Source organism: Delphinapterus leucas, chromosome 1 (genome assembly GCF_059928025.1).
Source record: "Delphinapterus leucas isolate spDelLeu-1000000601 "Yukka" chromosome 1, BTC_Dleu_Yukka2, whole genome shotgun sequence".
Taxonomy (NCBI): domain Eukaryota; kingdom Metazoa; phylum Chordata; class Mammalia; order Artiodactyla; family Monodontidae; genus Delphinapterus; species Delphinapterus leucas.
This window is the reverse complement of record NC_143129.1, coordinates 54,561,691-54,586,036: the sequence shown is the minus strand read 5'-3', so window position 1 is coordinate 54,586,036 and position 24,346 is coordinate 54,561,691. Positions and strand designations below refer to the sequence as shown.

At 46.0% G+C, this 24,346-nt stretch overlaps 2 protein-coding genes across 4 annotated transcripts in view; one reads left to right on the top strand and one right to left on the bottom strand.

The window, feature by feature from the left end:
- CACNA1E (calcium voltage-gated channel subunit alpha1 E) overlaps window positions 1–7,384 on the top strand; it is a 645,631-nt gene extending 638,247 nt beyond the window's left edge. For both annotated transcript variants that reach the window (XM_089910334.1, XM_089910338.1), the window contains 5 exons: window positions 149–260; window positions 2,704–2,832; window positions 3,855–4,035; window positions 4,991–5,181; window positions 6,736–7,384. In XM_089910334.1, the coding sequence (XP_089766460.1) occupies window positions 149–260; window positions 2,704–2,832; window positions 3,855–4,035; window positions 4,991–5,181; window positions 6,736–7,278 (1,156 nt within the window). In that variant the 3' untranslated portion in view covers window positions 7,279–7,384. The remainder of the gene's footprint in view (window positions 1–148; window positions 261–2,703; window positions 2,833–3,854; window positions 4,036–4,990; window positions 5,182–6,735) is intronic.
- ZNF648 (zinc finger protein 648) overlaps window positions 1–24,346 on the bottom strand; it is a 239,900-nt gene that overhangs the window by 9,664 nt on the left and 205,890 nt on the right. The window contains exons 1-5 of one of the 2 annotated variants that reach the window (XR_016392966.1): window positions 6,555–7,384; window positions 6,323–6,449; window positions 5,766–5,979; window positions 4,811–5,207; window positions 124–4,075 (exon numbers count right to left, since the gene is read on the bottom strand). The gene's annotated coding sequence lies outside the window, so the exon portion shown is untranslated. Of the gene's footprint in view, window positions 1–123; window positions 4,076–4,810; window positions 5,208–5,765; window positions 5,980–6,322; window positions 6,450–6,554; window positions 11,356–24,346 lie in introns of those variants that run through there. The other variant, XM_089910346.1, reaches the window with a different exon arrangement.

Genomic DNA, 24,346 nt, shown 5'->3' with positions numbered 1-24,346 from the left:
AGGCTTGCAAGCCAGCCAAGGCTAAAGGGTATTGCCCTTGCTGGGGAGGAAGTCTTGTCTGGGTGGGAATTGGCAATGACAACTACGTCATGACTGTTTCTCTTTCTCTCATGCACACATTACCTCTGAACTTGGCATTGCTTTGCAGGGGTGGCCGGAGTGGATACCCTTCGATGAGTCCACTCTCCCCGCAGGAAATATTCCAGTTGGCCTGTATGGACCCAGCTGATGATGGACAATTCCAGGAACAGCAATCTCTGGTGAATGAATGAGTTACATGACCTCAAAAATACTTCCTTGGTTTCCTGATCCCTCCCCCTCTCATTTTCAAATTTTATTCCATAGCCTTGCTCCATCAGAAAAAAAACCTTTCTGATAGTCCAACCAATTACCCTGAAAGTTTCCTGCCGTCTCGCCTTTCATAGCTGAGTTTCTCATGTTCTTTGACAAATGCTCCCTCTTCAGGTTTTACAATCCCAGAGGCTCCTTACCTGCTTCAGGAACTTACAGTGCTTCAGGCCAAGCCCTCTTAATTTACGCCCCTGGGCATCAAATGGAGAAGCAGAAGTGACAGATGAAATCTTGCCTTTGAGAGGGAGCCTTAGAATGAATCATCATAAGAATGGATGGCACCAATGGATGACAGATGGAACTTTAGATTTTGATAATACAAAGCTAAAATGGGACTCCCAGAGATGATGGACTTTACTATTAGCTCAGGAGCCATGAGATCAAGTTCCCTCTGGAGCTTAGAATTAAAATCCAGGTGGTTATTGGTCTGGAAAGAAAAAGAGTAAAACCCAACCTTTGCAGTAGTCTATATAGACAGCTTGTATTAAGTGAGTCCCATGTCACTTTGATTCTAATTCACCTGTGTTCTTCTCTCCCCTTCATTTTTTTCCCTGACCCCTCCCCACTGTTAGTGTACCCCAGCGCCTTCCTGAATGGATGTGTGGGCAGAGTGTGGGTGTGGCCTGCTTGTGGAGGGCATGTCTGATGGAATGGGTACCCTTCAGGGGGGAAAAGGGACTAATTGGTACAGATAGTTTAATTCTAAAAAGGGCCTCTCATCATTTTATGGCCTGCCTGGTGATGTGTCTGTCTGGTGAGAAAAATCTCAATGACGTGTCCTTTCTTTCACAGGGAGGCTTTATTACATCACCCTTTCTGCAGGTTTCCCAGGGCTGAGCTGTAGTGCCAGGACTTCTTGGATATATGTTCATCTCATTGTCAATACTGGTGTCTGTAATTCAATTCAGGTGTCAGCCCATGCTATACACCCACCACTGTGTACTCCTGCCCATCCTTTGGGGCTCCCTGCTCAACGTCCTGGGACATGGCCATGATTTGTGTGTGTGGGCGTGTCTTGCACCACCTCTGATACCCGTTGGCTGCAGTTGTTGTTACCACGTAGACTGCAGTGTTGTCACATCTGTTTTGAGTCAGACCTGGGTGCTATATAAAGCACATACTGCAAACAAACACTGTAACTTCTTCAGGTGCACACATCATATCCTGTGAAGGCAGTCCTCCTGTTCATACCAGGAACCGCTCAGCCAAATGGTCATTGAGGCCAAGGGGGTGTCTCAGGCCCCCTTTCCTTTAATAATACCCTACTCATAAACCCATGTTTTTAGGTTTCATTTCCTAAATGTAAAATGCTTTTTTTCTGGTATAATCTCCAGATGTCTAAGATATTCCTAGGTCTCTTTGTTGGGTGGCCCACGTAAACATTTTTAAAGCAGCTCTACTCTTTGCACAATGAACACTAGCTGTCTATACAGAGCACGTACATTTGCCAAACTAACATTCTTTAACCAGGAAAATTAAATGATTGATTTGGGCACGACCCTAAAGATCTCCCATCCAACCTTCTTAAAGCTCTCGAGTGCTCTCATAGTCCAATACAGTAGCCACTGCCCACATACGGTAATTGAGCACCTGAAATGTGACTAGTCCAAATTGAGATGCGCCATAGGTGTAAAATACATACCAATGTCAAAGACTTGGTACCTAAAAATGTAAAATATCTCGTTAATTTTTTATATTGATTACATGTTGCCATGAGAATATTTGGATATATTGGGTTACATAAAATCTATTATTAAATTTCATGTTTCTTTTTACTTTTTAAAATGTAATTACTAGGAAATTTTAAATGACGTAAGTGGTTTGCATTAAATTTCTATTAGACTGCACTAGTCCAAAGCATTCCTGAAAGATGGCTACCCACCCCCATTATTGGATGGTTTCAATCATAAGAAAGCTCTTAAAATCACGTGTCTTAAGGTTTCAGAAGATAAACCTGACACCAGAAGTTGGTGACTTTCCTTAAAATAGTGGCTTCTGTTTAATTGACAAATGGCTTCTTCAGATTACAAGAATAAACCCCATACTGTCAACATGCAGAAGGTAAATTTCACAAAGCTATAAAATCTGAAGCATTGCTCAGTGATAACTAACTAGAAAAGGTGATCCTTATCCCTCAATCCTAGTTAGAGCTTTCTGTTTGGGACATCTGGTATACCACATATGTGCACACACAGACACAAACATATATACACGTACAACTGAGACCTTAGAGATGCAAGTGTCTCTTCTGAAAGCCGCTCTTCACATGGAGGAGGCAGAATCATCCCCCGGAAGTGAGAAGCAATGGGATGGAATCAAGTCCCACAAGCTTGGCTGTGTGTTTATTTCTAGGAGCCAGAGGTTAGTGAATTAAAAAGCGTGCAGCCCTCTAACCATGGCATCTACATTCCTTCGGACACCCAGGAGCATGCGGGATCTGGGAGGGCATCCTCTATGCCACGCCTGACTGTGGATCCCCAGGTAAAACGCAACCACCACCTACCATATGCAGTGGCATCCTGGGCTGTATTGAATTGGTGGGTTATGAACACACATCTGATATTTTCAGGTGAGCCCTTGATTTGCCCCCACCCCTTCTCTATAAGCAAAACCTGGCTCATGGGCTTTCTCTACAGAGCCTGCTCCTCCACACTGTGTTTCCAATGAAACCCTAACCACAACAGCCTAGCCAGCCAAAGGGCAGGCCCCCGGATGGGCTCAACATCCTCAAGACCCAACCAGCCATGCAAGAAATATCTTCCAGGATTTCCCCTGTGCATTTTTCCTTCTTTTCTCCTTTCCTGGTTCCTCTAGCGCATATGCAGTTACGTACACACACAGCTCTGTGTCAGGACTGTCTGTCCTAACCAGTGCAGGCCACGCCTCATTTCTTTGTCTGTTTTCCTGGCTTTTTTCTGTCTGTCTGTCTTACATCAAGTTTTGACAGAGACAAGAAGTTTTTGTGGATCTGTTTTAACATCTGTGGCAAGTCAAAATGCCAGAGTTTAAGGTGGAGCTGGGGTGGGACTGATCGAGAGAGCGCAGTGCATTCTCAGGAGCTACTCATTTACAAGCTCTCCTAAGCTCTAGCGCTATAGGGTGGCGCCTTCTCTGAGGAGGGCAAAAAACAAGCGGCAAGGCCATGCTTCTTTCGTGGTGGAGACTTTTTGACAGTTGCCCTCACTTGTTTCAAAGCGGCTCCAGGTTCACGGCAGGTCCTGGCTGGGTCTCCAGGGTAGATGGTTCTATGGGCAGCTTGCACAGGACCCTCAGCTCCTTGCTTTCCTGAGCGTGAAGAGGAGCTCTGCACCAGCCCAGTGACTATGTTAACGTAAAGACACTTTCTGGAACAGCCTCCTCCAGCTAAGGTCTGAGCAAAAGGGATTTATGGGAGATGACAATTTGCAATCTTCAACAATCTCAGTCCTACATCTTCCTTCCTTCTAGACCATTTCAGTAATTAATCCATACCTTGTGTTCTTCTGGGGGGCTCATGTTTCCAGGTGGTGACAGACCCTAGCTCCATGAGACGTTCATTTTCCACTATTCGGGAAAAGCGTTCAAATTCCTCTTGGCTGGAGGAATTCTCCATGGAGCGAAGCAGCGAAAACACCTACAAGTCGCGTCGCCGGAGTTACCACTCCTCCCTGAGGCTGTCAGCCCACCGCCTGAACTCTGACTCAGGTGAGGGAGTCTTCACCGTTTGCCTCTTTTCTGATGAGAACTGAAAGTCACAGGAACAGAATCTAGATAAAGATGGGGTTGCTGAGAGAGAAGGAACAATGCTCCTTAAGGAAGGGCGTTTCCTGTCTGACTCACATCGTGAAACAAAGCAACAAAACCCTCTCTAGTCATCACAGAGGCTGATGAGATTTCTTTCTTCCAGACCAGGGCTATAAAAATCATTAAAACAGAGTTTTCCCAAGGGCCTTCTACAAAACCACTCCACTGCCTTAGGGAAGCATTAGAGACCCCCTGGCAAGGGCGGAGCTTTACCCACTAACTGCACTTTGACCCAGACAGTGCTACCTGGAATTGTTTTATGCATTTGAGTTATGTTTTTTAAGGAAAAGGGTCATATTGATAGAAAGAGAAAATCACTCGTCTGGTTCAAACTATTTTTACTAAGTGAAGAAACAAAGATAAAAAAGCAGTGACATGTCCCATATCATAGGGCCAGCAAGTGGCAGAGAGGGGACTAGAAGGGAAATCCTTTGACTTCAGTCCTAGGGCATTACAGTAACTGTGTTTCCTTTGTTCATAGCAACTTCTTAATTCCCTTCTGCTAGTGCCATTTTCCCTCTAAAAAGTTACACACCCACGTTTAGGACATAGAGGATTCTTGGGCCACGTGGCTGGCAGAGATTCTACCTGAATTGTGTCTATAGCGTAAATGGAAGGAGAGAGTGATTGTATCCTTGAATTTGCAAGTCTTCCCAGTGGCAGCTTGCACACTTACCTCTTCACAAAAGGGTAATTTTCCAGTCTTTCTCTCCTTCTTCCCTTTCAGATCACCTGTTGACATGTCTGCAGAAGCCAGGGTCCTTGAGGGGCCTGGTCCCAAGCTGTAAGACTTATCTTTGTGTTCAGCGGCCAGGATGGGCAGAGTTACGATAGTTGCTTCTGTCATCTCTCATAGGGCACAAGTCTGACACCCACCGCTCAGGGGGCAGAGAGCGGGGACGATCGAAAGAGCGAAAGCATCTTCTCTCTCCCGATGTCTCCCGCTGCAACTCCGAGGAGCGAGGGACCCAGGCCGACTGGGAGTCCCCAGAACGTCATCAGTCCCGGTCTCCCAGCGAGTGCAGGTCGCAGACCCCCAACAGACCGGTGAGCATGGAGAGGAAGCTGAGCCTCTGCAGAAGACAGGGAGGGGCGGGCTGTTAACATGAGGTGCAAAATGTGGGCATCCAGCACCCACACAGACCTCAGCTTCACAGGAAACTGCATCCATTGTGCATAGAGGTTAGCTTTTTACTTAACACTTGTGTACTCAGAAATGATATGGATTCACAGAAAACCAAAGAGCCCCCCAAGAAAGACAATGGTGTCTAGGGGTCATTCCATCTTCGTTCTCAGTATCCAGAGTTACAAAGTCACAACAAATAAGTTCATAAATATCTCAGGCAGATTTCAGAGGAAAGGATGGTTTTTTAGCCAGAAAAGCTTTGACCAGTCGTGTGACCCTTAGTATTGGTTGGAATGGTGATTCCTCTCTCAACACAGGATTCAAAAGTCAGATCAATTCAACTTCATCTATCTAGCTTCCAGCCATCCCAAGAGGAAGAGCATCTCTCCTTCCGGCCAGTTACTGAAACGTCAGCCTAGGTCTAAGATACAGCTACGAGAGCTGTGTGAAAACACTCTCTGGCCCTGTTTTCCTCCTGACTACCATCCCTCACTCCCTGCCCTACCTTGCTCCAATACTCTCGGAGTCCAGATGTGAGACCCATCGGCAGTGAGCAGTGGGCAAGAGGAAGGGCTTCCACAGCCAACTTTCAGACGCAGTTGAGAAGTTTACTTCTAGAGCAGTGGTGTCGAGTTTTAGTGCAGAACGGAGTCACCTAGGGCTTGTTATAAGTGCACATTACTGGGACCTCAAGGCTTCTGCTTCAGTAGTGAGACCCGCTGTAAAGTAGAACCCAGAAGTCTGCACTTGGAAGGACCCCAGAATCTCCCAGGAGATCTTGAGCATGTGGTTCCTAGGTTACACGCACACCTTAAGCCTCAACACCGAGCTGGAGGTCCATGTACCAACCCCTGGGCTCAGAGACCCTTGGGACTAGGTGTGTCAGGCCTGAACCAGCAGATAAGTGGGGGGGGGGGGGGGGTGTAGAAGCCAAGTTAGTCTTAGCACGCCACTGAAAACACAGATGCAAAAAGAGAAGATGAGGGAAGGTATTTGCCATGCCCTTAGATCCGATTCCCAAGAACGTTCCCCAGACAGAGCAACTCTAGAGCATTCGTTTACCTTTCATGTAGTTGTCTTTCCCAGAAGCTTCAGATCTTTCTTTCAACGTGCCACGTGCTAGAGAGAGTGAGCTTCCGGATCTTTGCTACTCAACGTGTTTGTTCCAAGGACCGACAGCACCTGTGAGCTTGTTAGAAATGCAGGATCTCAGGCCCCACCCCAGACTTTCTGAGCTGCGTCTGCAGTTTAACAAGACCCCAGAGATGCATAAGCATACTGAAAGTTGACATACCCTGGTCTCCATGGTACTGGCTCCTGAGTCTCCTGTAATCTCTGCGTCCCTGAGCGGATGTGACTGGTAGCAGAGGGGACTCTGGTGGCTCTCTGTAGGAGGGGTTAGGGACCTTAACCGGGTCCCAAGTAGGAATGATGCCAAACCCAGGCTAACATGCCATGTTTTTCCTGCCGCACAGGGCACAGGGTCCCTCAGTGAAAGCTCCATCCCCTCCGTCTCCGACACCAGCACCCCAAGACGAAGTCGTCGGCAGCTCCCACCTGTCCCTCCAAAGCCTCGGCCCCTCCTTTCCTACAGCTCCCTGATGAGACACACTGGGAGCATCTCCCCACCTGCTGATGGGAGCGAGGGTGGCTCCCCACTGACCTCCCAAGCTCTGGAGGGCAATGACGCCAGCCTGCCCGAGTCTTGCGACCCCCGGTACGTACAGCAGGGCCACCCCTCCTCCCCACAGCGCTACATCTCTGAGCCCTACCTGGCCCTGCACGAAGACTCCCACGCCTCGGACTGTGGCGAGGAGGAGACGCTCACCTTTGAAGCAGCTGTGGCGACCAGCCTCGGCCGGTCCAACACCATCGGCTCAGCCCCGCCCCTGCGGCACAGCTGGCAGATGCCCAATGGGCACTATCGGCGGCGGAGGCACGGGGGGCCTGGACCAGGCATGACGTGTGGAGCTGTCAGCGACCTTCTGAGCGATACGGAGGAAGACGACAAATGCTAGAGGCCGCTCCCCCCTCCGATGCATGCTCTTCTCTCAACACGGAGAAAACCAAGACCCCAATTGGGAAGCCAGTGCGGCCCGGGGGGGAGGAAGAGGGAGGAAGAAGATAGAAGGACACCGTGCATTATCAGAGAAGAGGAAGGAAAGGACAGAAGGAAAACTGGTCAAACCCACCCAATCGCTGTATGTCCCTTGGCAAGATGGGCACTGCCATAGTTCTGCCTCTTTGCTGGGGAAGGAATATACAAGAACATGGAGGGTTATTCCCAGGGGAGAAGGGACACAAGGATGGCTTTGCTTCCCCTTGCCCCTTCCCACTTTTCTATAGCCGTGGGGATGTCAGGCCGGCCTGTGGCTATGCCTGTTGCCCTGAGAAGCCTGGAAGACGTTCTGGCTCTTAACTGGGGAGTCATGGAGACCCTGGGAGAGGACTCTCCTCCCTCACCAGCCCTTCCTCCTCAGCCAGCACCCCTGCCACCAGGCCAACCATGACGGCATCTCATGCGTTATCCTGTGGCTTGCGTCCCCAGAGGAAGCACAGGCTGAGTTCAGGAGCATTGGATGTCAAGGGTAGGAGGCAGAGAGGGAGGAGAAAGGGGAAGGGGAAGGGGAAGGGGTCGGGGCGCTGTGGTGGCAGCAGCCAGAGCTGGTCTGGGTGAGCAAAGCCATAGTCCGGCAGCCCTCACCATAGCGGAGGGGGCAAAGGAGCAGAGAGCTGCTGCTGCTGGTCGCTACAGTCCCGTCTGAGGCCTGTCACCCACTCAGTGGGTGCTGTGTTCGTTTAGAATAGGCCAGGGAGGTGCCGAAGGCTCTGGTAAGGGTGATGTTTTCAAAGTATTTAACAACCCGTGTGACCAGGGCACTAGGTGATGAGTGGAGTCCGGCCTTAGCGCTGGCACCCCATGCCGCGACAGGCCTTACTTAGCCCGGGAGATGCCAGGCACGGGGGAGCCCCGAGGGGGGGCTGAGTGTGGCAGGGGGGCACTTAAGGGGCTCAGGCAGAGTCAGTTTTCCAACCAGTATAGAGGTAATTCAGTATGTGGATCGGTGCTGCTGCCGGCCCAGCACATACCGGCTGAAAGTCAGCCCAGACTCTGAGCCAGGAGCAGAAGACCTCTTTGCCAAGCAGCAAGGCCAGTGCCGCGCCAAGGCCAGTGAGCCCAAGTGCCAGTGGCCTAGCCTTCCCAGCCACTCCCCAAGAGGGCAGCACACACATATCCAAGGTGAGCTACACATCACCTGGTAGGGACTTCTTCCGTAGAGATGAGAAAGGCCAACAGATTGCAACCAGAGAAGCTTCAATGAGAGAGTCCCTCTGAGTTTACTGAGGAGCTCCCGTGAGGCAGGGACCCTTGACGGGCAGCCTCCACAGCCAGTTTGTGATTGAGGGTCAGTTTGTCAGGATACTTTAAAGTGATGAGTAAATATACCTCAGCTTAGACCTGGGCTGCTCCTTCTAGCAAAGCAGGCTCCAGTGGGGCCTCAGTACACAAGGTGACAGGCCTGGGGCCCCGGTGGTCCTGAATATTCCCCTGGGCTTTCCCCATCCCTAAAGTAGAGCTGAGCAGAAGACCACCTCAGGACATTGTTCCTAACCCCCCAAAACTCATAAGCACTGAGAAGAAGAGAGCCCTTTCTTAGCTGATCAGTTCTCCTTCACTGTATCGATTATCCATTCGGTGGAAACACATCACCCCCTCATGTCCCTCTCCAGTCCTCCAGCACCATCACCGTTAGGTGGAAGGATTTCCTGCAGGGGGTACCAGGCAGGGCCCTCCTCTCCCAGCCAGGAGCAGATGAAACCTGCCTCCCGGGACCCTCCATGGGGCGACTCAGAGGCCCCCAACTGAGATCGCAGCGGATAAACACTCTGTATTCTCCTCCGGCCCAGGCAGACTTCACGTCTTGGGTAGGAGCAGTCAGTGGCTGTTATTACGAACTTGGGTTTTTTTGTTTTGTTGTTGTGGAAATAGAAATAAGGCATCGTCGTATCAGCTCTGCAAAGCCAGATTCAACCCTGTGGCTGCAAAATCATTTGTGATGGCCCTGCCTTCTGTCCTAGACATGGATGGAGCTTCACGGCCCAGAGTCAGCCCCCAAACCAAAGCAGTCCTGGGGCAGGAGACCAGTGAGGCAGAGACGTAGGCCTCCCACTCTGAAACCCTCGTCTTTTTTCCCTTTCCTCTCCCACTCAGCACACGTGTGTGCTCAGGGGTAACTGGGAGTGTGACTCCGTAACACCCTGATCCTAACAGGTGGGATTGTTACCTGAGACTCAGACTCGGGGCCTTGTACTGTCTTAAAGGTTTCCCCTGCTCGGTGTCCTTTCCTGCCAAAGTGCTGCTATGGGCTGCTTCGCACAAAATTGCTTTCTTCCACCTCGGAAATGCAGCTTTCCTGAGGGAAAGGCTGACACAGGACGGCCATTCTGCACCAGCGAGTCTATTGCATTGTGCTTTGAGAATGGGTGTTGAAGTGACGTCTTACAACATTGCAACAGGAGGCACTGAGGCTGGCAGAGCCATTAGCAGAAGTGGGATTTGCCTGCAAGCAACATTACAGACGCTCGATTTGCTGTGCCAGGAAACCTTCCTGGACATCTGAACTCCTTAAACTCACATCCACACAAGCACTTGAGTCCTGAATAAAGTGGCATACTGCACCGTAGATGCAGGCCCCTGACCAACTCCTTGGGCTTTTGTAGTACCCATGAACTTACGAACTCATCTCTTTAATTCATCTCCCCCTGACCAAGAAATCAGGTTTCTAATCCCTTAGCCTGCGTTGACCCTTCTATTAAGACCAGATAATAAAAGACAATTTTCTATGAAGTCACGGAACGCATTAGCATAATCTTGCAATGATTTCCTTCCACCTCTGAATAAATATGAACCCTAACCTTCCCCCAGTAGGCAACCTGGAGATCCACTCCTAGGTGTCAGATTCTGCCTCTTTCCCTTGAAAAGAGCCCCCACACACACACCTTTAAATCTCAAAACCTGTGCTTCTCTTTGGATTAAAAAGTATGGCAGCATCTTGAGAAATTCCAAGCAAAACAGAACCACCACCAGTGTTTGAGATACACAGCGTGATCAAACTCAGCACCGTAGGTCCCCTCAGAAGAATCTTTAGCTGTATGTCCAGTTTCCCTTGCCAGTATGAGTCTCCAGGATCCCCTCAGAATAAGAAAGAGGGAGGTAGTGGGGAGAGGAAGGGAAAAAGAAGGAAGGAGAAGGAAAAGAAAAGAAACCAAGGCAGAGAGATGTTCTAACTAGGTTTGTGTTTAGATACTCCTCTTTTCACTTAAGGCTCCAGACAGACTTCTGGTGGGGAATTCATCTCTCTTTCCGTGTACGCATGTGTGTGTCCCTCTGCCTGTCTCAGTCACCAAGGGGGCAGAGTGCCAGCAGGCCTTCAGACAAGGGGGTAGAGCTCTAGGCCAAGGTGCCCTGTGAGCCAGGGTCAGGATAGACTTACCTACACCGTGACGGGACGGTATCCTTGGGGGGTCCCCCAGGCTCAACATGAGCCGTGAACACAGCTGCCCAATGTGGGGCTGTGTGTTTTTCTAGCTGAGGAATCTATTTCTAATCTGGGTTTCACTTCTCCCCATTCAGTGTTTCTATGAGGTACCGAAATCACTGATACCAGTTCTCTGAAGCTGAGCTCCAGATCTTCTGGTTTTGCCTTCCCTTGACTCTGCCACCACAAAGAGAAGACCCCATGTTCCACCACTCGGCCAGCACGCATCCTCCACACATATCCTCCTTCACATAGGCTTTGTGATGAGCCTGGGCGCCCTCTGTCCTCCCATCCCAGCCCTTGTTTTGCCACATGTTAGTAATGACCCAACTCCTGAGATGGTTAAGTCCACCCAGTCCAAGCTTACCTGCCGACCTGCCTGACTCTGCTGGGCTCTCTGCCGTTAGGGCATGCTTGAGCCTCATGAAATACAGTCGGGGACTCACCTGGTGTTACTTGATGATCTGAGATAGTCTAACGTGCAGAACTCTTGCTGGTGTGTATGAATCGTCCACATACTCGATGAAAGCCCATCGTAGGGAAATCAGGTCTCTCCTGGAGTAATGGAACAAAATTGAATAACTTTGATGCTTTAAGAAAGTTCTCAATTTTTCATTACATCCTTATTTCTAAAGCCTGCTCTAGATGTCTCGTTTTTGGACAGAATATTTCTTTAGTGGGTCAAGCCAGGGATAAGTTGAGAGATTCTTTAATTTCTAAGCTCAGCTATAATACATCTTATGAGGTTGTATTGAAAAAGGGGTGCATGTGTAACAGGAGGGGAGCAGAAAGTCACCTACTTTGCTGAGATTTTATGAGAAGGTTAAGGAACGTTCACTGCTATTTTTATCAGTTTCATGTCTCTTATGTTTGAGATCTTAAAGTCCCAGTGCCAGTGTATGCAGAGAATCAGGGTGAAGAGAGGCGTCCCCATGCCTTGGGGTAGATTCTTCCTCACTTGCTTCTCACCCATCCTGTCTGTCCTTCCCCCTCTGGGTTCCAGAGCATTGAGCACTTCCCAGGAATTTCGGAAGAGGACTTTATGCTGTAGGAAAGGAGGACAGTGGCCCCCTGAAAGTGGCCAGTCAGGGCATGATGGTTTAACTCCAGACAGGAGCCCCATAAGGAATCAGGTCCCGGTTTGGATAACTATATATCCACACTGAGACTCTTATTTTAACAAAAGCCAAACGAGATTAACTCAGGAGTTGCGACCTAACATTTTCATGAGGCGATCAGAGGAGATCCCACGTTGATAAACACTGCCTCTGTCAGGAGTGTTGTCTTTCTGATGTTTGTTTCCTCCTCTCTGAGCCACCCAGTCATCATAGGCAAGTCTAACCCAACAGAGCAGCAGCCAGTGGTTTCTCTGCTGGCTCTAGTGGCAGAGGCTCAGCTGCAGCTTGCTGGGGCGATTGTCAGCTGCCGTGTGCTACAACTCACCCCGTCAGTGATATAGATGTACCACTCGGGGGCAGAAAAGACTAGGAAGGGAAAGAACCGTCTTTGGTTTCTGATGGCCGTCTTTTTCTTGAGTCCCTTCTGCTTTGAGCCTCTGAGGCCTATGCATCCCAGAGAGATCACTCCAAGCCAAAGATAACTGATTCATAGATTGTCCCAACCTACCCAAGGGCCTGAAAAGCTGCTCTTAAAATTCAAGCCAGTTAGTTAAGAAGCAAGAATGGGACTCAGAGGAGATCCTATCACATTGCTGGTGAGGCTGGGGTGTCCCCAGACCGCGCTTCTATTTTTATAGTCTTACTTCCTCCCCCCCATGCTAAAAATAGGGGGGCTGGTATCTTGACCTTCTAAATGCAAGAAGAGATTTTATAATAAGTCATGCTGTGATGTAAATATATTATTGAGATTGATTTTATTTTTGATGTGGACCATTTTTAAAGTCTTTATTGAATTTGTTACAATATTGATTCTGTTTTATGTTTTGGTTTTTTGGCCCTGAGGCAGGTGGGATCTTAGCTCCCCGACCAGGGATCGAACCCACACCCCCTGCATTGGAAGGCGAAGTCTTAACCACTGGACCACGAGGGAGGTCCCTGAATTCTTATTTCTTGGGGTTTGAAAGAGTTGAGTAGATCAGGTAAAAAGAGATAAGGGGATTTATGGGAGTGTTTTTTGGTTAGTTGCACTTTTTGGTAAGAGACCTGCTCTAGAACAGCAAAGAAGGGTAAATGTGTGCTCTGCATTATTTCTGAATTAGCTTCTCTTTAGGAATTAATTTCTGTCCAATTTAATGATGTGATATTTAAGTCCAAAATCTGAGGTTACACAGTACCAGCTCTATTTTCTCTCTCTGGTTTCCTTTTTATCTTCTTTCTCCTTCTAAGTCAGCTTCTGTCTCTCATTTCTCTGTCTCTTCTCCTTTTAGGGACTTAACATATTATCTAGAAGACTGAAAAACTCTGAAAACATAGGAAAAGCCAAGGAAATAATAGAATGGATACAGAATTTTTCTAGGACATCTTTAACCAATAAATACAAAATTTATGTCTTGATGAAAAGATAAAAAATTTTAAAAAGGGTGTAGTAATTTGGTAAATGAAAATTATTGAAAGTCAAAAATAATAAAATCTATCCCCGCCTTCTGTACTAACTTGTGCCTTCAGCAGGGTATCGCCTCTCTCTACTTTCTTTCCCTTATTAGGAAAATGAAAATACTAATGCTTGGCTAGTTCACGGGTGTGTCAAGTGTTTGCAAGTAAGTCACTAACTCATCATTTAAATAAAGCACTTAAGTCTCCAGAAATCAGTTTAGAAAAATCTTCACTCCCTATATCCCATTTAGGACCTATGACATTCTTGGCATTGCTGTAAGCATTTTTTATTTTTTTTGGAAGCAACTTCATGTTTAATGGATCCTGAATCCAGGAGTTACTTTAATTTCACCCTCTAGTTTTCCCCTTTTCCCTTCCTCTTCTTCTTAGCTTGCTAACAACAACAACAACAAAAATCCAGACTTTCTTTTTTGAATCCAGGAAGGCAGTTGAGTGTCCATGCTCAGAGCTTCCCACTCCAGCATCTCCTTTGTGGACACTGAACCAGTCTTAGATCCAATGCTCACAAGCTAACACGTACGATCCTCCCTGAGACCCCTTCTCCTACTCAGCATTGGAAATCTGCGTGGGTCTTTCTCTCTCTCTTCTGCCAGCTTGTCAGAGATAAGGATGGATTATTCTCTATGTTCTGGACCAGATCCGAGAATGTGTACCAGGCAGTACCACTTCCTTCTTGGTTCACTCAGAGGGGGACCCCCAAACTGCAAGGAGACTAAATCAGTCAAAACTGCCAGGTTCACATTTGACCTTATTTGGTGACTCAGTTTTCCTTCCAGTCCTCTAATTTCTTCTAGTGATGGCCTGTAACACAGAAGAACCACCACTCAAAATCTATTAGAAATCTTGATAAGAGATGAGCAGGAAAAACACACTGCAAAGCTTCAAAGTGCCATTAACCAATTTAAAAAAAAATAAAAGTAATAGGAAATGAGGGCTAAACAAGGTAATCTAACTGCCAATTAAAGTATACTGTAGTCCTGGTCTTAGTTACATTTGATATGGAGCTAGGTAGCATTAAGCAGATCCCAACAGCTTTAGTAAAAACATAGGTATTATATTTTAATGGCTACCCATGGAGATATATACTTAGCCTGCAGGCCAAACTTCAGTCAGTGTTTTTCTACCCTGGGGTTTTGTGACCAACCAAAATTTATACAAAGCCACCCTAAGTGCTGTGATTGCAGAGGAACCTCCTTCTTGGTGACATTAGAGAGCCGTCCATCTCCACTCAAACTGAGTCCAAGATTGGGAACTCACCCAGAAAAACAAACAGAGGAGAAAAATCTAAAGCACTAAGTGTGCAGGGCATTTCATAGCTGGGACGAGTGGGGTAGAGGTGGGGAAAACAAGCTCTAGGACAAAGACAAGGCTAAGGTGAGAAATACCAGCTGGTCCCAGGTAGAGGAAGGCTTAGAGGAGTGTGACCTGGGATCCTCATTTATGCCAGATCATGGGTCAACTTGTTAGCATGATATCGGGGGCAGAGGGGTTCTTTCCACTCTAGGTAGTGGATTTGAAGGCCTCAGAAGATTAATAGAGCCCTGAAAAAAAATTTCCAGACTTGGGAGATGGAGAGAAAGGAGGTTCTTGCTTTCAAGCAGCCTGAAGACAATCTCGATGACTTTAACTAACAGCTCTTCAATATAGTAGTGCCAGTAGTGGAGAGATTTCATTGATCTTCCTAGTGGCACAAGCACCATAGGAGGAGAGAGGGAGGAGAGGCACTTAGCGGGACAGGAGATAAGCTTTATCAGGAATAGATTTCAAACTCCACATGGTGCACTAGCCTCAAAAGATAACACTGCAAGGAAGTGGACAACAGGGTGCCCAGGCCATGCCCTCCGTCCTTTGGGACCCAAGGGCAGGCCATTCCCCCTGCTTGGTTTGCTCTTAGAGGATGAGCACATCAGATGGGACCAAGAGGGAAACTGGGTCATCTTCCTTAGGCTTTTAAAATGCTGCCACCTGCATTACAAAACACGTGTGAGTCAAGGCACTCGAGACACTTCCTTACAGGCAGCATCCACTGTGGTGTGCCAGCCTGACGCCCCTTCAGTGACCGTGTTGGAATGGCAGCCAGTGCTGGACTGCCCACGGTATTGGTGCATCTCTCCCAAAGCCAGAGTTCAGCACTGCATGTTAACCAGGTGGATATCCTGTAATATAAATGCTCGTTTGGATCCAAAAGGAAAACCATTAAAAATAAAAGAAAGATGAACAACTTTAATTGTTCGTTGTTTTTTTTTTGGGTGGGGGTCAAAGAAAATAAATAAATAAAACCTTGTTGTAAAGAATTAATCGGCCTGATTCCCTCTCTCACTCGATGTGTTTCTTTGCTCCCACTCAAAAGGGAGATCATGGAAGTGAATCCTTGCCAGGACTCTCAAGGGGGATGGGCAGCAGCTTCCGGATGTCAACGTCTGCTCAGCCCAGCTAGTTATGAGGAATTCCAGAGTTTCCCGAAGTTCCAAGGACATCCTGGTCCTAGAAGATTTTCTTTGATTAATAAATGTTCTTCATCTTAGAGGAAATAACAAATAAATAATTAACCAGATAAACTAGTTGGAAAAAATTGGGCAAATTTTTCTAATCAGAAAAATACTATGTCCGGGGGAGGAGTTTAAAAATAGGCAGAGAATCTCTTTATGGGACACAGGGCTTCTTGACTAGAAGAACTATAACCAGCCTCCCTCCCAAAAGAGGGAGAAGATTATGGGACACCAGCTTAGCTGCCAAGTTCAGGACGGAGCAGACTCCCCAAGCCTTTCAGGAAATACTGTCCATTCTTTCCTTCTGCCCATATCATTCCTTATTTGACCATCATGGCTTCTTTAATAAAAAGATAGAAATCAGTCCCCGGGTCCAGTGGTCCCTTTGAGTCTCCATTTGGAGGGCAACTTTTTGTCTCATTCTCCCTGGGGGAGCAGCATCATCTTCTAATCCTAGTGTTGGGTTTATTATTTTAATCTCAATAATTCTATCAATTAAATAAAACCAAGAATTCTAGGATAAGTCCCCCATTTCTGCAGTTCCATCAAAGATAACCTCTCAAGCCTTAAGACATATAATTTTGATAAGTAAGAATTACTGCACCACATTTTTGGACGGTTTTGATTATAAGAAAATGGTCTAGGTCCTTGGAGGCTGGGTTGGAAACTTCTGAGATCTTGTCCAACTCTCAGATTTTGTGTATTTTCCCGTCACAATTTCTTTCCCATGGCTTTCATCACCACTGGAGCTGGGAAGATGGAATGTCAGCAACAGTCTTCCTTACCTTCATTCTTTTATGGGATTACTAGTTGGTTTGTTTAGGCAAATGTTGGTCTGTAAGGAATTTCTACATGGATTAATGAGGGCTTTGGGGTTTTTTTCTGGTTTCCTTCTAATCTAGACCATAGGTCCATAGTATTTCACAGGGTAATGGCACTAGGAAACATATACAAAGAAAAATAGACACTATTCTGCACTTCTTTCTGGTGTTTCTGTATTATGCTTCTGAGCATTTGTTGGTTACCCTAACACATGTCCTTTAAATTTTCTACAATATTAAAAACTTGTTTTTACTTGTATACCAAGTTCGTTTGCTAATAAGCTAGGAAAATTCCCAAAGACCAAGATGTCAATCCCTTAAACACAAAATATTGGGACTAGTCACAGGTGTATATGACTCTGGAACACCTCAAGCATAAGAGGCAACACAGAGAAAGAGGAGAAGAGACGTTATAAAAGCAAGTGCTGGAGTCAGACCCAACTGAGTTCAAATCTGTGCACCACCATTCATGAACTGTGTGCCCTTGAGCAAGCCATTTAACCTAACACTCACTTTCTTCATCTTTGAAATGGAACAATAGGACTTCCCTGGCAGTGCAGTGGTTGAAACTCTGCGCTTCCAATGCAAGGGGCGAGGGTTCAATCCCTGGTAGGGGAACTAAGATCCCACGTGCTATGCGGCACGGCCAAAAAAAAAAAATTATCAAAAAAAAATTAAAATAAAATAAAATAAAATGGAACAATAGTAGTAACTACCTCATAGGGTGGTTATATGGTACTGACAAGTTACTGCATATAAAGAGAATAGCCAGTGCCTGCCCCATAGGAACACCACCCTTGTCATTATCATCACATAAAAGTTCATTCCCCAACCCCCCTAAATCCGAGAAACTGAACCCTCAGAGACACGTTCTAACCAGAAGAGTATGCCGGGTGGGTGTTCCTTTTCTGTCAGTGAAACACAGAGGACAATCTGATCTGTAGACAGGTTTCTAACGAGAACGGAATAAATTAAGCCTTAAAAAGCAAGCAAAACATTATTGTATATCTATTTTTAAATAACGCCTCCGTTCTTGTCTCAGAAACAAGCCCTAATTTGCTTACTCTTCACTTCTAATTTCCATATTCATTTAATAACAAACTGGGAGAAACATTAGTGGGAGGTAGTAATTGTAAAAGTAGGAATAAAGTTAATGGCAATATTAAAAATACTGCACACATATAAACTAGCAATATTCAAGGCAATTTGAAATATGAAGCAACTGACAAATTAATGGCACATGTAAGAGAATCAGATTCAGCGTCAACGGCCTGATTGTTACTCTATTAAAAGAAAGAAAAAAATCAGAAAAATCCTTTAAAAAAAACATTGCTAGGTGGTCAATAAAAATTATTAGTTCATAAGGCGTCAGCTCTGGACATAAATAAGTTGCAGTGCTTTGCCGGGAATAGAGTACCAAAAAGAGCAACGTGACTCAACAGCTGTGAGTCCATCCAGGAAGGGGCCTCCCATGCATCAGGTATTGCTTCCAAATCTCCGGCCCCTGCTTCTGCATGCAAGACCACATGTGTGCATAAAATACCTTTAGCCTCCATGTGCTGATATTTAAATGATTTTGTAACACACAGGAATCACAGAACCAGAAGGTTAGAGCAGGAAGGAGCCTAGGTGTCAATTCTGGCCCCAGCTCATTCATACGTGAGGGATATGAGATTTAGAAAAACTCTAATGTGGGTTTTCCAGAGATCAAGGAGGACTCCTGTGAATCTGGGCAGCCATAGTAGGCTCCACCCACCCTAGCACAACTTCCAAAAAAGAAGAGGGGAAGAAAACAGCAGAGAAATACCCAGGAGGCCCTTTTGCTCACACATCCAGAAGACTCCTTTGGGAATCTAATGGAAGCTATGGATCCTCTCTCTTGAAAAAAAAGCACAAAAAACCCTGAGTCTTCACATCCCCCAGCCCCACCCCAAAGGCTGTTTATAATTCCCCCACAACAGTCCCAGGGGGTATTAGGGAAAGACCAAGCCCAAAACAGAGCTACTTGCCTCAAAGGAATTCAAAGGAAGATCTGTGACATCAAACTATTTGGGCCTGGAAACAAAGGATAGAATCCAGGCCCAGTTCCCAGGCATGTTGGAAACACTGCTTTCCTGGGCCTCCAGATCTGATGGCTTGACTTGGATGGGATTACAGTGTGAATGGCTGGGAGGGGTTTGAGAGGGGAAAAGGGTGCTTCATTATAAATACAGCTCAGTAAATATACTGACATAAAGCAATAGATAGATCTGGCCCCAAATTCCAATTATGCATCGAATAGTGACCCCAGCCATGTAACTTAGCCTCTAATCCTTGGTTTTCCCAACTACAGAATTAGGATAACAAGACCAACCTTGCATAGTTGTATTTAGGATTAGAGATTACAGTTGACCTTTGAGCAATGCAGGGTTTAGGGGCGCCGACCCCCAAGCCATCGAAAATCTGCATACCGCTATCTCTGCCTCAAAAACAGAGGAACTGATAAGTGACTCAGACAAGGGCAAGAAGCTGAGACAGTTTGGACAGAATCAGGATTCAAACCTTAGTTCTTTTGATTCCACATATTGTGTTCTCTAATTGAACACAAACTTTTCCCTATACTTACTTAATTTAAAGATCTGTAAAATTAAAATACAGGTTCTATATTTATTGAAAAGATCTGCAGATAAGTGGACCCAAGCAGTTCAAACCTGTGTTGTTCAAGGGTCAGCTGTACACACACACACACACACACACACAGAGTACCTGGCATGGTGCCTATCACATAGCAGGCATTCCATAAAACATGATTACTATTGTTATGAATCCATTCACCCATTCATCAGATGTATTTATTAATCACACACTATGGTGCCAAGAACTAGGATTTTGATGGTGAAGAAGACAGGTGAAGTAGTGGCTTTGAGTTGTCCACCGCCTAATGGAGTTACAGACAACAAACAAACCACTGCCCCACTGTGTGATTCTTACACGGCGGGGGGGGAACTTTCAGGGAACTATGGAAGCCCCTAAGAGGGGCTTGGGAGTCAGAAACAGCTTCCTGAGAGAGCCAGTATTTGAGTTGAGGGCTGAACGATAGCAGAGTTTAGCTGGGCCACAAGAGTGGGGAAGAGGGTACCAGGTAGAGGTGTGGGAGGACATATTAATAGCTTGCTGTGGTTCAAGGGCAGAGCTTTGAGAGCGTGTGTGAAGGGATAAGGTTGGAGCATTAAGGGAGAGCACAGAGACCGTGTTCAGAGCTTAGCCTTCATGCAACCACCGTGTTAGTCAATGGCAATGGCAAGTATTAAATTATGAGAAGACTAGACACAGACATCGCACGGGTGAGCCAGAGCGGGTTCGCTTACCGAAAGGATACAGAAGAAAGTCACGACAGTCAGTATACACTGAAGAGAAATAAAAATGTTCTCCAAGACAGTCAGAGATACAATCTTGTGACCACCAAATTGGGCACTGGGAGTACACTGCCAAAGATGATGATGTGAATGAGTGAGGTTACGTCAGACCCTTTGGAGCCCTAACCATCTCCTCCAGATTCCACTGCCAGGCATGACACTGAAGCTGTTCTCCGTGTAGGTCAATCTGGAGAGGTGCCAGGGGATGCCTCCACTGGTGCACCTCATCAGTCTTGAAATCACACCGCGATGACAAGGCTTGTACAGGGCAGAACTCTCAGGCTGGAGGACAGCTCCCATCTATCACCCTCAACTCCACCCCCTCCACGGCCTAACACAGTCCAGCCCACGTAAATCCCTCAGTTTTGTGCTGTAGAACCCCAGAGGGGCCGTTTCCCAGGAGGCTCTGGGAACCTCCATCACAAACCCTCCGACCTGTGACTCTGTTTATCCCCGAGACTTTATCCTGAAGTCAGTGACCAGCCGCTGAGGTGGTTAGAAGCAGAGAAATGGCATGGTCTGATTTGTAAGAACAAAACAAAACAAAAACACTTTGGCTGCAACAAGGTGAATGGGGCTCAAAGAGGAGAAATCCACTGTAGGGGAAATCCATTGTCCTGGGCGAGGATAATGACAGCAGAGATGGAAAGAAGTGGACGGAATTGAGAAGTCCACTTAGGGGAGGATTAGGCAGGCTTTGATGATTGGCTGATGTGGCACACTGACAGACGAATCTGTAGTTTCCAACGAGTGAACCAGCTAGTTAGTTAAAATGGTCTATTAGTTTCCTCTTGCTATTGCAACAAATTATACAAACTAGTGGCTTGAAACCATACAGATTTATTCTTACTGTTCTGGAGATCAGAAGTCGGTTTCACCAGACTAAAGTTAAGGTGTTAGCAGGGCTGGTTCTTTCTGGAGCCTCTGAGGGAGAGTTCCTTGCCTTGCCTTTTTCAGCTTCTAGTGGCCACCTGTATCCTTTGGCTTGTGAACCCCTGCTCCATCTTCAAAGTGTATCACTCCAAGCATCACAGTGCCTTCTCATCTAAGAAGGCAACCCCTTGTCCCTCACCTAAGAAATGCTGTGCTTGCATCAGTCTTTATACGTTATTATAGATCTATTTTTAAATCATGCCCCCACTCTTGACTCAGAGACAAGTCCCAATTTGCTTATTCTTCATTTCTAATTTCCATATTCATTTAATGAAAAATGGGAGCTGCTCTGCCAGATAGAGGGACTAAGAGAGGGTTTTCAGGCACCATGATTGATCACCAGCAGCTAACCCTCCTTGAGAGAGAGAGAGAGGAAGCTAGGATAGGAGAGGGAGGAAAAGAAAGAAGAAGGAGGAGAAGCATTAACACAAGCAAAGTGCAACTTCACCACTACCAAGCATCACCATCGAGTCACCAAGCATGGCAGAAAGGTTCTTTTCTAGAAAAAATCAGTGGGTTAGTCGCACACTAATTGAGACGTATTTTTGCTTGAATTAGGTCAGTCTTCGTTAAATGCCTCTCTAGAAATAGGCAGAGGTCGGACTCCCCATGGGTGGTTTGCACTGATGCAGCAGAGATGACTCATGTTAGCTCACGCTACAAGCTGTACAGATGGATGGGAGTGGCTGATGGAAGTTGCCCTGCCAACTCCCCCAAGACTGAAGCCCACCCACCCACCCATCCCCACTGCGAGCCGTGCCAATGGACTACAGAGAGGGCAACAGTTTCTGAGCTGACCCTCATGCCAAGGGGCACATCGGTGTCTTGACCGTTTGCTATCAGAGTGCCGGGAATTATAATCTCAGCTAGATGTGTATTTGTGACTGACACAGAGAAGTTTCCGGCATCCTGGTGGACTGGCAGTTCTCTCTAGTGGAAGGAATAATCACTTCAGCTGGGTCCTCATGGGATGACAGACTTGTTTCAGTTTGCCTGAAAGGCTTGCATCCTGGGAATCCCCTTACTCCTAGGTAAACCAACCATTGGTCAGCCTAGGTCTCTCCATAAAGGGTAAGATGCAGTACAAAATCTTTACTTGAAAGATATTCCAGGTTCTCCGCAGTGGATGAAAAAGTATTGGATGAGAAAATGTTCGAGATGAAAGGGATATTAGTGACTATCTGACCCAATAGTTCTCCAACTGTAGCGTACGTCAGAATCCCCTAGGCTGTTTATTGAAAATGCAGATTCCTGGGTTCTACCTCCAGAAATACTGATAGAGTAGGTCTTGGTGGGGCTCCATATTTTCACATTTTATGAGCATCTTGGATGATTCAGATTAAAGTGGTCCAAGAAACCATGTTTGAGAAATAGAGATTTAATTCCAGCACCTCATTTTATTGATAAGAAATCTATACTGAACTGAATCACTTTGCTGTTCGTCTAAAACTAATAGAGCATTGTTAATCAACTATGCTCCAATATAAAATAAAAATTAGAAAAAGAAATCTATCCTGTGTAAGGCTACACAATAGGCCAGCTACAGCCTGATCTAAAATAAAAACTCAAATACACATTCCCTTCTGAGTCCAAAGTTATTTCCATTTATGGCATTTGGGGGCTACATGGTCCTTTCTTCTTGCAAAAGTCTCTTTATATCTTCCCTCCAGAAAATATCATCTATCGGAGAAAATATTTAACAAAAAGGAAAACTGAGACTCACTAGATGTAACCATATTTATAGGCTTGGAATTTCTTTTCTGTTAGTAGCTGATGTCAGCTTCAAAGGAAAAGAAGCTATAATGTTTTGTTTTCCTTCTTGAGGAGTTTCTTAGAAGCCTCACCTGCTTTGAGCCACTCTGCTCTTGTAGAGAAGGTTTGAGACCTCACACTGACTCAGCCAGGATAAAGGATATTAATTATAAAGGTATCTGGGATTAGACAGACACTCACAGAATCTTTCATTCAGGCTCCAAAATTTGTCCTTTGTGGAACTGGACCCAGGGCATTTCCTGTCAGTGTGACTCCTCTCTGGTTTGCACATACCGTGTAGAGCCAGTCTTTAAATATCAAAGGGTAAGCTTTTGAATGTAGTATTTTAAGGTGGATCTGACTAAATAGGGGGCAATTTGAGATGGGCCCCATTTCATGGCATTTTTTTCCCTCTCTGTGTAACTTTCATCTATTACTCATAGACCCGTCCTCTAGAGCTACCTAAGTCTAATTCTTCTTGCAGAAGACAGGTCATCAGATATTTGAAGACTGTTATCAAGACACCCAGGATAAACATCCCTAATTTATCCAGGTGTCCTCTTTCTAAATTCCTCTGTCTCCTTGGGGTATGATCTAGAACACTACTGTCTTGTTAAAGTGTGTCATGCAGATCTGAACCCAGTTCCTGGGCTCCGCCCCCTTCCCTCACATCAGCACCATCATTAGAACTGGGGGAGAGATGTGAAGGGAGATGACGCATCTCACTTGGAAACCTTTGAAGGTTTCCAAGATTGAAAAGAGTTTGTGAAAAGGGACCCACCCCGGGAATGGAGGGAGAGAGCACCCATGCCTCCCACCTGCCAGGTAAGGACTGGGGATTGCTTTAGCTGTGGTGACAATAAACTGAAGTCACATGGATTTGTCTTAATTAACAGCTTTAGATACAATTCACAGGTCACACAGTGCATCCACTTACAGTTACGATTCAGTATTTTTTATTATATTCAGAGTTGTGCAACTATCACCACAATTAATTTGAGAACATTTTCATCATCCCAAAAATATAATCAAATTTTAAATATTATCCTAATCAATTTATTTCCTAATTACTGATAATCATTTACAAGACCTTCACTCTATGGGGTGATACTTGAACCTTCTAGTGAGGTGCTGGATATAAGGACTCAGTATGAAAGAAAGAGGGAAAAAAAGGGCAATTCACATCTTAGGGACTACATGACCCTGTTGTGTAACGTTAACTACCAAGTATTTCACAGTTTTCTATAGAGGCTAAGAACAAGGACTTTGGGGCCATATTGGTTGGGTTCAAATTCTGGCTTCACCACTTCCTGACCTTGGGAGAGTCAGTTCTATCTGTAAAATGAGGACAGTATTTGTTCCCACCTCATGTGGTTCTTATAAGGATTACATAGATTAACATAGAAAGCATTTAGAACAGAACCTGATTCTATATCACTGCTTGCTAATCTAATTATTATATGTATAATTTACTGTTATGGATACTGACCTTCTACCAGGTAACCCCTTGTGATGCTCTGAGTCATGAGATTTTGTATTTGTACATCTAATCTGTTAGCAGTTCAGTATATATTGAAAGTCTG